This window comes from Limulus polyphemus, unplaced genomic scaffold (assembly GCF_000517525.1).
Source record: "Limulus polyphemus unplaced genomic scaffold, Limulus_polyphemus-2.1.2 Scaffold1391, whole genome shotgun sequence".
Taxonomy (NCBI): Eukaryota; Metazoa; Arthropoda; class Merostomata; order Xiphosura; family Limulidae; genus Limulus; species Limulus polyphemus.
Genome location: NW_013667001.1, coordinates 181,975 through 194,829, shown reverse-complemented (window position 1 = coordinate 194,829; position 12,855 = coordinate 181,975). Strand labels below are relative to the sequence as shown.

The window sequence follows — 12,855 nt, the reverse complement described above, 5'->3', positions numbered from 1 at the left end:
TATACCAAGCAGCAACCGAGTAAAAGGGTATAACTAGAAGAGATAATTGTTTGCTTTAGTTCTTCATTTACTGTTCTATGTTTTAAGTAAAATAAGTGTAAGAAGTTATTTCTAAATAGTAATAATCTATGTACATATATAATGTATAATAATGGAAATGTTACTGTATTTTACACAATACTAGTCTACTAAAACACAGCCAAGACGGGTCACTTTGGAAACATTAAAGGTCAGTTTTATAATATTTGATACGATAACATGAGAGCACATGTGTCACATCATTTTAACTTCTGTATTGTTAAACAGGCATGGCTGAAAGGTCAATATAATAAAAATAATAAATATACATAAATGTATATTGTTATGCAATTTAAGTTATTTAGTCTAAACATTTATGTTTTCATGTTATAAACTGTTGTCCTTCTAGAACGAAATAGGCATAATTTATATATATTTCCTAATTTTTTTATGGTGGTTACAAGATCGGTCAAATCTACAGAACCCATACAGATTCACTAGTGGAAATAACAGATAAAATACAAAGTGTGTTTTTCTTAAGAAACATTTGATAACTATCTTGACATTATAAAGATTTTGCATGTGAAATTTGAAAATTTTCTGATGCATAAAAGTATTTTTAATTTTAAAATGAAAATTACTTTGCATGTTGAATAGGCAACATGTGAAAAGAAAAAAAGGCATGAGAAAAACATTGTTTAACAAACCTTAAGACTTAATAAAAAAAATTGATATTTTGCACATGAAAGCATTGTAATGTTTACTGATAATCTGCCAAATTTCGTTAACATACACTGTTTAATTTAAAAGTTGTGGCATGAAAACTATAACAAGCACAAAATGGTTATGAGGTCGGTCCCAGGGATTGAGCCCTTGCTGTAAGAGTTAAGGCAACAGGTGATAAAGTAGAAAGCACTACTTCTCCAGTGTCATGTATATTACTTACTGAATTTAAGTTTTCAAATATAAATTATATTCATTACAAGTTCCTTTTCATCAGATGAACATTTGTTCTTGTAATCAGCAAACTGATATAAAAGATCGCAAGCATCTGAAATACGAGTTCTCAACATATTCTAAAACACTTTGAATATCATCAGACATGACATTTTATGCTTTACAATATTGTAACTTTGTAGAAAATATTTCATTTTGACTGCATTTATCAAAATGTATGGTCTATTAAACATGTGCAAATTCAACTTCTCAGCTGCATATACAATTTTTATATCTTTCTGAAAAGCAACAACTACTTTAGACTGAGGCTTAAAAAAAAAAATATATAAAGCTATTTACTATATGTTACTATAAGTTTCTCCTGAGAGGAGAAATATCCAACTGATTCTCATGACCTTGTTAAAAATTATAAAAAAAAAGTTTTTAGCTTTTCACATTTTATATCTTTATTTTAATATGTAGTTATGTTCATTTTTTGCTTCCAAGAAAAAATCTTCCTTTTATCACTCTTCATTAATTATCAGTTATTTAGTTCTGTCAATTTTTCACACACACACACACACACCCATTTCTCCTACTTAATAACAACTAACATAACCACTACTAAACATTACAACAATTACAATATCAGCACACACATGTGTATGCAGTCAATCAAGGTAGTCACAAATTCCCTACTCTCCATGATATCACTGATGATTACATAACCAGCATTTTGTTAATTTTTCTAAAAGTTCTTCAATGAATTAAGTTCTACTGTAATAGAAGGTTTGTGTTAGCATCTTTTTACTGTGTTTGAATTAACTTTTATGAACTGTACTCACCTTTTATGTATCATGCTTATAAGTATATCAAAACACCAAGTCTCAAATCATGATTACGTAATACTTGACATTTCTTTGTATAACATGTAAAAACAAGAATATTAATGTAATACTTGACATGTTATATTAAAACACTTTTGGAGCCTCACCACATTGTTACAGTCCATACTGCTATGCCCAATCATGCTCTGACAACCATGCAACTTAATCACAGCCCATCAGTGTAGTTTCTATTGCAAAAAGCTCCCTCATAAAAACGTAGTGTCCAAAGCACACTACTCCTCCATGCATGCTTTCCATCATCTATTTAGTGCAGGTAATCAGTACCCATTTCAACAGTCTGATCATACAAATCCATAAGTACTGCATCCTGTGGATCATTAGACATATCATACTCTAACTTCTTGTGATATATGATGGTTGAACGTATGTATCATAGAATCATGTTGGGTCATTTTTCCAGATGGAGGGAGATCCTTCTTGATTATGTTGTGTATTGTTGCCTGGGCCACATAGTGGTTTTTGCACTGACCTCTGAGTTTGTGGGTTTTCACCTGTTACAAGATGCTATACTTTGTTTATCACAGCTGGCATATGGTTTGGTGCAAATCTCTTTCTGGATAGTTACAAGTTGATTCATATTTCTTTGTTTTTTCAATGCCATTAAATACAAGGAATATCCCTGCTTTGGAAATTCTAAGTCTGCAATCTAAATACATCTTTATGACCTAATTGTATGAGCATTGTGCATCAGAGAGAGAGAGCTGTTACATACCCTTCCCAAAAGCAATAAATATTCAGTAGCATCACCCTACCTACAAAATGCCAAGCAATTTTAGAATGTAGTCCTGATACACGTTATTCCCCTTCAACTTTATATCATGTGTGACTGTCAGAAGACTTGCTGGTTTGCATAATCCACATTATTTTAACATATCATACTCAACTCTGTATTTATTGTTATATTTTCTGTAAATTTGAAAAACTTATGGTGTAGAAATCTGTCTAAAATATGTGAACTTACACATCATCATCCTGTAAACCTCCTACCACATAGGTGCTCCAAAGTGGATCAAACCTGGACCTCCTGTCATGAAAAACAACAACATTGAAACCAGTATTTTATATATAATTCTATGATATTTTGAAACAAATCTGCTCCATGAGCATTTATCATACCATTTAATATTACTATAACAAAAACAGCTTGAAACTTACAATTAGCACTCTGATAAGAAATAAACAATGTTTAAACCATTAAAATACAGCTTGTACACTTAAAACCTACAATCTTAACACGTAAATGAGTTCAAAGTCAAATTTATTTATACAATTTACCAAAAATAATAATTGTCACTTATTAGAAGAGTTTATTCTTCATCTTAATTTTTCTTTTTCATTCTGTAAAAATTTTCCCGTACTGGCTTAACAACTACTGTGCCTTTGAAAGTTAAATAACTATCACAAGTATCAAAATCTTACCTGTTATACAGTACACGTGTCAACCAGGAATACAGTGATTTAGGCTTTAAGTTAAATCCATCACCTAGGCATTCTTCATCAATACTATTAAAACAAATATTCAGCTCATTACTGTATTTTTTCTTATGACACCTGTAATAATCTTTCAAATTTAATTTATAAAATAATTAAATGTTCTCACACAATTGCTATACGGATGAAAGACATTTTTGTAGTAACAGATTTATGACTTAAGAAATAGAAAGCAAAGACTATGCCTTTCAGTTTTAGCAAGATGGTAAGCCTAATACCTGCAGCACTTTTGTTCATATTTATTTCTTTATATCATACCTTAAAGCACATTTGTCAATCTTGAACTAAATTATCTTCTAAGCACCATTATTTTTTCATATTATCATACAACAGTAACACTCCATGTCTGTGCTGTAAAAGATACTATTGCTTTTGATCTGAATCTATGAAAGAAATGTATCATAATTTTAGTATTGTGCTCAACTAACATATCTTGTAAATTTGAATAGTTCATCTTCTTTGGACCACATTAAACTGTTTATCTATTCCTTTTGGCCTCCTCATTTTCAGAGAGTTGTATTTATGTTTGAATATTTTATATCCTCTCAATCACAGAAATGATCCAGATCGACACTTCTTTATATTTTCCTCACAGCTAGGCAGTAGTGCTCTGAATACAAGTATTTTGTATCTTTTCTAACAAAAAGTAGTGATCCAAATGTGAATCTTTTTCACCTCCACCTCCTCCTTACTATCCAATGATAATGGTGCAAGTTTTAATATCTTCTATCCTACCTAACAGAGTAGTAATATTTATATATTAATCATGTTATCACCTCACTCTAACACAGTATTGCTCCAAATCTAAATATCTTGTAACCTCCCTAACAGAGTAATAATCTTGATGAGTCTCTCTCTTCTCACTCTCATTATTATTCAAAGTCTGAACACCTTGCAACCTTCCTAACAGACTAGGGATCTAGATCATTATTACTTATCTCCCACCATCATAAAATATGAAAAGCTAGATAGTGTCAATTACCAAAGATTTATTATATGATGCAAGATGGTCTTATTGAAAACAACAAACATTACTGTCTACCAAAATAAAATACTTCTTACTTTCTCTAAAATGGTAGCAAATTTTGCTTTAGAATATGATTGTTGGTTAAGTTACTGACAGTTTTATTAGGAAAACCAGCAATTTTGTTAGTCAAACAATACTAAAAATGAAAATTAGAGAATGGTAGAATCAATGATGTTTGATACCCAGAAGGCATGTAAGAAGACGATCAATTCATTTAAGTTATATGTACATGTAGTAACATTGCAATACTGTTAAAATTTTAGTGAAATATTTTTAATGTTTCAATTAACTGATTTGACAACAATTACAGAGTTAATAAAATAACAAATGAATGTTGGAAGTTCAAAATAATACTTCTATTAAATGACTGCAAATTATATGACTAATTCACAGCTGCAAACAACAAAAAACACCTTTAATAAACTGCATGTATTGAATGACTGTAGCTTTTAATGGGTAGTGTTAACAAGGGACAAAGCTGTAGATCGTACATCCTGGTAAAGTATTGAATATTTGCATATGTAATGGAAATAGAAGTTTGGTGCTTGGTATTTAGGCTTAGAGTTTAAAATACAGCAGTTTTTTTATACAACCACTACATAGAAGAAAAATATTATCAATAATATTACTTTTTGGGTATAGATCTAATTAAAGTTAATGCTTATTCTAAGATTTCAGAATCATATATCATGAAAATATACAAACATGAACTATACATGTAGCTTAAACTTAGAATTAAACCTCAATCTGAGCACTTATATATAAAAATAATACTTGATGTATTACCAAAATATTTCAGTTTTATCCTGCTAATTATTTTTTATTATATGATAAAGTGTAAGACTACTAACATACCTTTATATTAAAAAGTTCTTTCATTTTGCTAAAAACAATAAATACTTACACTTTTCTTTCAATAACTGATGTAAGAAACTGATAGTCAGCATAATCCCCACCAGCACCAAGGATAATATTGTCATTAACTTTCATCAATCTCTGACATTGTCGAAAACGGGCTAAAGAGCCATAAGATCCAAGAGTGTCAGCTGCAATTACTACACCCCCATCAAACTTCACTCCAAGTACTGATGTTCCAGTGGTAATGGGCTGACTAAAAAAAAAGTATTGAATGTTAAATATATTAACTTGGTATTTATTCTACATTTTTTGCAAGTTTGAGGGTTTTATTTTTGATTACTTTTGGTATGAAAAAGCTAGGTATCCCTAAAGTTAACATTTTCTTTACCTAAAAATGTGTTTGACAGACACTCACCTCTTGACACAGTTTACCTATCTTCCTTGCATATCTGCCATAGAGATTTGTATGCCACTAGCCTTGAGGAAACTCCCACCTTATTTCACATGATCCAACTCTTTCACAACAGGTTTGTGTATTTTACATGACCTTTTAATTGAGTATCTTTTATTAAAAATGTGTCCATAAATATATGGAGTCAGTGTATTGACTGCTCTGATGCAAAGTGATTTTCATGTTCAGATTAAAAATACTTTTCCTCATCTGAAAATTTTCAAGTTTCATTGTGTAAACTAAAACCTCCTAAATAAATATCAAACATTTTGTTTCCGAAAAGCTTTATATTTTATCTATTATTTTCTCTACCATAACTCAAAATACAATTGATCAATTTGTGTGAACTTATAACCATGGGTGTCCTTGGAAATTTTTCCAGGGAGGGGCAAAGTTTTCTGGGGTTAGGGGCAAGTAGTGTGAAATTGAGAATTGAATAAAGAAAGAATTATGTTTCTCATTTTCTGGGGGGAGGGGCAAGTGTCTCCTCTTCACACAGTTGGTGGAGAGGTCATTGCAAATTTTACCTAGATGAACATCCTTCAGAAAGTGCCTGAAAGAGGTTCATGGGGTGTGACACCAGATAGCAGGGGCTCCATAGGGGCACACCTGTGGGAGACTGCATCTCATCTATTCCAGGGTATACTCTTTGCCTATAAAAGAAAAAGGGAAGAGGCAAAGAAGACATATTTGTGTCTAGGTATGAGTGGAATGTGAACATGACCATCCAAGAACTTGAACACAAGTTGTAGGATAAACAATATGTGTAGTGTGGTTGAGTGTGATCAGACTGTTCCTTGTGTGCACACCTCAACTCTACCATCAGATTCTATGGGACAGACTCCAGCTGTGGGAGAAGTGGTCATATGTTCACCTCAACTCTACTGCCAGAGTCTATGGAACAGACTCCAGTTTTGGGTGAAGGGCACAGTGTTATATGACATGTATTTCTGTGCACACCTCAGCTCTACAGTGAGACTCCAACATTGGGAAGAAGGCACAACAGTAATGGAGTATGGAGCTGTATAAATTATGTTCCTCTCAACTTGACTGAACACACGTTAGCTGCAGTTCCTGGATATATCAGATATGTTTATATATATAATAAGTATGGTAAAGTAAGTACTCACTTCATCTCAACTGAACATAGTCAAAATGCCATATTATGTAATTAATGGTCCACATGTAATATGTGCACACCTCAACTCCATTGAACAGAATCTGGTTGCAAGAGGAGGCCACAGTCATACAATGTGCTTATCTCAACTCTACTAAACAGACTCATGCTGCATGAAGAGAGCACAGTCATACATAGCATGTTTGTTACTTAATGATGTTAAGTTCATGGATATTTCTCTCTGTACTAAGAATGTTGAAGTATGAGTTGGACCCAGTGTTGGCTTAAGTTCAAAAACTGTGCCCTTTTTTTAATTTGTATTTATTTTTCTGTACTTTACAAATTATTAATATTTTTTAAATTCAGAAAATAAAGTACAAAAATGGTACATGATAGAAAACTACAAATAAAAAGCAAAGATTAGTCTTTAGAAAATCAAACTTTACAAGCTTTTAACATGGCAAAACCTTTCCTTAATTTGACCATATCAAATTCTCTGGCTATTTCACTTTCTGCAGAAATTATTACCAGACTGTTTAATCTTATCGCTTATCCTATTGTGCAATGCAAAAATGTTTTAATCACCTTTAGTCTCAAAATAAATTTTTTGCTATTTGCTATACTAACAGGCAAATTTAATAAAATTCTTAGAGCAATACCTGTATTTTGAAAAATTTCTTTGATTTGATTTTCATATATATAAAATAAGAATATACACAACCTTATCTGGAATTGAATGTTCTAATATTCAATGTGATATCCCTTTTCTCATTCCTTGTGAGTGTTTTTTCTAAATTTTTACAATTTCTGAGTCCCTCAAATTTTATGGCAAGTTCTTTGAGCCTTTGAACCCACCTTGAGTTGGCCCTGCTTGGATCAACTCATAAGTTGAACAACTGACCTTTAATTATAGTAAATATAAGGTAGTACATTTTGGATTATAATTCGGATCATATGTTTCATATATTCATCAATTCATAAAAGGAGCTTATTAGCCCAAGGATGTCCTATCTCTTTCCCAACTATAACTACCCCTTACTACCCATGTATTCACCAAATCTTTTCTTGAACTTAGTTAAATTTTCTGCTTCCACAACCCTTGAAGGCAACTCATTCCAAAAGCCAATCACCCTGTTTGAAAAGTAATACCATCTAAACTGCAGACGACTCCTACACTGCCAAAATTTGAACTTGTAACCCTTTGTCCTATTGTTTTCACTGCTAAACACAAAAAAAGTTTGATGGATCTATATTAGCAATACCCTTAATAATCTTTAACACCTCAATCAAATCCCCTCTGACCCATCTTCTGTCCAGAGAAAACAAGTTTAAGATATTTTTTTTTTATATGGGAGTCCACAGTGGTGAATAAGTCACTCAGACCATCATAGCTAGTTGCTAATTTTAAAGTTAATAGTATTTTGGGATGTATTTATAAACATTGATTACAAGTCAGTAGATGTAATTATCTCTATACAAATCACTAACTAATTTGGCCTCACTTCCAAATGTTCAAAGAGCTACTAGGATGATCCCAGAAATGGAAGGGTTATGTTATAAAAATAGATTCTGATCTTATTTTCTCTTGAAAAAAGAAGGGTAAGAGGTGACACTATTGAAACTTAGAGGATTATTTGGGAGACTGATAGGATAAAAGCCTCTAATGTTATGTACTGTATCCTGAAAAACAAAAGGATGAGGTATAAAAGTTTAAGATTTGAAAAAGACAAGCTAGTCTTTAAGATAATTATTTTCCTAAGAGGGTTACTGGCTTACGGAATGAGTTGCCATTAGCAGAATCGAGGCTGGCACCTTGAAGTAGTGTAAGATGAGCATTGGGTTTAAACTTTTCCTATCCTTAAGAGTGGTCCCTTGTTGTCCATATATTATTATATTAATTTCAAAAAATCTTTAACCTATTCTTTATTAACCACCTCAAAGCATTTTTATTGTTTGTACTATATACTGCTTGTATTTTAGAATATTTTGTCAATTTATCTTCATTAAAAATAAGATGATGCATATCAAACTTCTTCCAAATTGTAAAAGTATGATCTGAACAAGTTTTAAGCAAAGTGCCCAATAAACTTTAATCTCATTCAAGTTTCAATTACAAGATGTAAAAAAACTGCTGGATCTTAAATACCTAAAATTAAAACCCCAAACAGAATGTTAACATTATTTCAAGTATTTCAATTTGTATACATTTTTTAATAAGAGGCGTGACAATGAAAAGATGTTTTGATCTTAGTAACTAGTAACATGAATCATCAAAACTTACTTTAGTAAAACAAAAACAGCAACATAAGAAAGAAATATCTATAAAACAATACTATTTTACTGAAAAATGTTGATATATTTAGTGATATTAAACTGTAGAAGACCAAAATGCTAATTACAACAGCATAAGCAATCCACCATATTGATCAATATTTTCTATAAATTGTCTTAACACTTGTTGTCATTAATTAGTGTTTTAATTTTATACTTACATACTGCTACAAGTTTGCATTAGGCTTAACTTAAAATAAATAGCTTTGGCAAAATTCATTGGGCATTAACAGTAATACTAATAGGAATTTTTCTAACTTTAAATATGACACAAGTCTTAGCATTAATCTAGGCTAACTTGCAAATATTTCATTGAAACTTGTTGGTTTTATAAAATCATGGAATAAATGTTAAAACTTAATTGATACTAATGTTATTCAAGACTTAATTCTAATATTATCATAAGCAATGTGAAACTAACGAAAATATCAATACTAAAAATATCAAAGAACATTAAAATGAAAAACAAAATTTGTACAAAACACAAACACTACGTACTAATAACAGTAATTGGCTATCTCCTAATAATAAAGTAATACTAATATGAGATTCCACAGATGATCATTAGTGTCATCAAGAGCTTGTAAGTTGCATGATGGCTTCAAGTGTAAGTTGATTTGTGGCACCCAGCTTGTAAGTTATATAGAGACTGGTGAAGCAGGGCTGTATTTTAAGTCCCTTCCTACTCATTTTGACTATGAATTAGCTTATGAGAACAATCATCACAGATCACAATAAGCATAGTATTTAATGGACACTCATGTTGGTGCTTGAACTTGAAGATTTAACTATGCAGGTGGCATCAATCCCTTTGCAAGATGGCATGTTGACATCCAAGAGAGAACTGTAAACTCAAACAAAATGAAGTGATTAGGGCCGAAAGTCAACACTAAAAAGACCAAATGCATAAGGAAGAATAACACTACCCCGTTATCACCGACGACCAGGATGTGAAAGATGTTGCTGAACTCACAAACCTCAGCAGTAATGCGATAACAGATGGAGAGTGAAAGAGAAAAAAAAAAGAGGTGAATACCAGGGTCACCAAAAACAACCATGGCTTTCCCACACTGCTAACAATTTGGAAATCCAAGAACATTAGCCTGCAAATCAAACTTAGAATCTTCCAAAGTAATGTACTTCTATATGGCTCAGAATGTTGGAAGTTGACTTCATCAATCACCAACAAACTTGAGACCTTCCAGACAAAATACCTCCAATTCATTAGTAGAACTTTTCTGGCCCAACACAATCAGCAAGGAAGAACTGCTGAGCATGTCAGGAGCACAACTCCTAGCACTGAATGTGAAGAAAAGACAATGGAGGTAGCTGTTGCATGTATGCAGAATACAATCCTCTGCACTCTCCAAAATAGCCCTTTGGTTGATACCAAAAGGGAAGAGGAAACAAGGTTGCACCCAAAAAAGAGAGACCTGGAAAAGGACAGTGGAGAAAGAATTAAAAGAATGCAATCTGACATAGGAATCAGCTAGACAACAGGCTGCAGACCATGAGCAGTGGAAATAACTCATTCTTGAGGTCAGACATCCAGGAACTTTGCCTTCCCACAATGCAATGTCCGCATGGCAACCGAGGTGAAGGGGCAAACAAATAGTGCAACAAAGGAGAAATTTCATTCATTCTGTACACTTTCCTGCTGTCTAAACTCATATTTGTAATGACTATTTGTGTTTGTGATAAACTTTTGTTGTTCCAAACACGCAAATATGGTGTAGAGTTGTTGCATATTCAATTGCACCAATAACAAGTTGAAAAGACCTGAACTTTCCTTCTATTTGATACCAGTCCTCCAGCTCACCTTAATAGTAAGCATAAAGCAAACATTTATGGGATTCTATTCCTATCCAAGAATAGTCTTAAAACAATTTGTCGATAATTGTTTTAAAAACTAGTTCGACCTAGTAGTTTACTTTTAACAGCATGTTTTCCTACAAAATCAAGATACTGAAAAGGAGAGAAGAATGTTGTGGCTGAAAGCTATCAACCACATAACACAGGAAGCAATAGGAAAGCTGTGGGAGTCAAAGTCTGTCTATAACCAAGCGTATTCAGCTCATTTTATACCATGTAAATGTTATCTTCCAATTTTTTTTCACACAAGGTAATTGTACATGCCTGGATACTGCACACTGGGCCATTCTGTCGGGTTGCTGATCCACAAGTCAGCAGGGTGCTGGTAAGGAAAAGAATCAAGCCCAATTAATTGTAACTTTACTCAATATTTTGCTAATGCCTCGGCCGACAACTTCTCCATATATTGAAGACATTTCAATTGATAATTTGAGAACCAAACAATAATATATGAAGAATAATATAAGATAATTGAAGAATTTACACAGCAACTTCAGCAGTAACACATGTATATTATAGACCTATATAAACTGCATACACACACAGCTATACTTGCTTTGCTATCGTTTGCCCCTTTGTCAAGGTGAAGATCTCGTTACCAGGCAAATTCATGACTGAGACATCACGCTGACCTCAAGAATGGAAGCCTTATATGCTACCCACCTCAAAGAGGACTGAGTGTGAGTGATTAAGTGGATAGACCTATCAGTATCATTGTTATTAAAAGATATATCTAAATTTATTTTCTCATACTTACAGAACTTAGACTAAGTGAAGGCTAATAAAAATACTAATACTAGCATCCACGTCTTTTTTCTTAAGCATTTGTAAAATTATATCCAACTATGAATCTGAAAGACCTTCAATTTCAAAGTTAAACATCAGAGACCAGAAAAATAAAAAGTTCCTATAAAACACAAACACTACCTAGCAATTCTCTGTAATACTAAAATATTAATAGTAATAAAATAAAGGCCTACTCCCTAGTAATAACTAAATAAGTAATATTATAGATCATACAATCATCATGACATAGTTATTCAAAAATAGCTCTTAAATTTATTTTCGCCTACTTATAAGTTACACATATTTTGCAAAAGTGAAGATTATTAATATTACTAACACTAATGTTAATATTATCGATTCCTATTTCTAAGCGTTTGTAAAATTATGAAAGCTATGAAACAGAAAACACTACCTAGCAATCCACCGAATGTAATGTTATATATATTAATACTAATAGGCCTATTCGAGTACTCAATATTAATAGCAATACTATAATAGTACGGTAGTAATAGTAATAACCCTCTCATTGTTGTTAAAAAAATATATTTAAATCTTTTTTCTACTTACAGTGTTCTTTCCATCTCAAAGACACTAAAAGTTATAAAAAGTAAAATGCTCAAATATGCTTTAAATTCTTTATATAATACAATATACTTTCCTTCTTTCACAACAAATTGTTTAATTTTACTTCTATCCACTCTCAAATGTGCTGAGTTTGGGTAGTTGCAGTGTTACTAGACACTTCTCTCAAAATCCCCCTATCGGTCAATAAGAAATCCCCAATATTCAGCCATTTTCTTCGATGAACATGTATATGATGTATTATTCAAAAATGATTTATTTGTTTCCTTTTCAGAGTAATGCCACATTGGGCTGTTGTGTACACCGCGGGGAATCGAACTTTGTATGTTAGCGTTAAACTTACTGCTGTACCATCGGGAGACTGTTCAAGAATGAGAATAAAAAACGTTATTATCATTTTTTTACAGACTATTATTAGATGTAACTTTACACAGATATGCAATTTGAGTGAATAAATGAAATTATAATTGCAAAATTG

General features: G+C 32.0%; 1 protein-coding gene across 1 annotated transcript in view; it reads right to left on the bottom strand.

The window, feature by feature from the left end:
* The window catches only part of LOC106463386 (proteasome subunit beta type-4-like), a 32,508-nt gene extending 19,983 nt beyond the window's left edge, over positions 1-12,525 (bottom strand). Inside the window, exons 1-4 of the mRNA XM_013923410.2 lie at positions 12,363-12,525; positions 5,285-5,491; positions 3,282-3,365; positions 2,824-2,886 (exon numbers count right to left, since the gene is read on the bottom strand). Of these exons, the coding sequence (XP_013778864.1) occupies positions 2,824-2,886; positions 3,282-3,365; positions 5,285-5,491; positions 12,363-12,376 (368 nt within the window). The 5' untranslated portion in view covers positions 12,377-12,525. The remainder of the gene's footprint in view (positions 1-2,823; positions 2,887-3,281; positions 3,366-5,284; positions 5,492-12,362) is intronic.
* Positions 12,526-12,855: the final 330 nt, after the last annotated feature.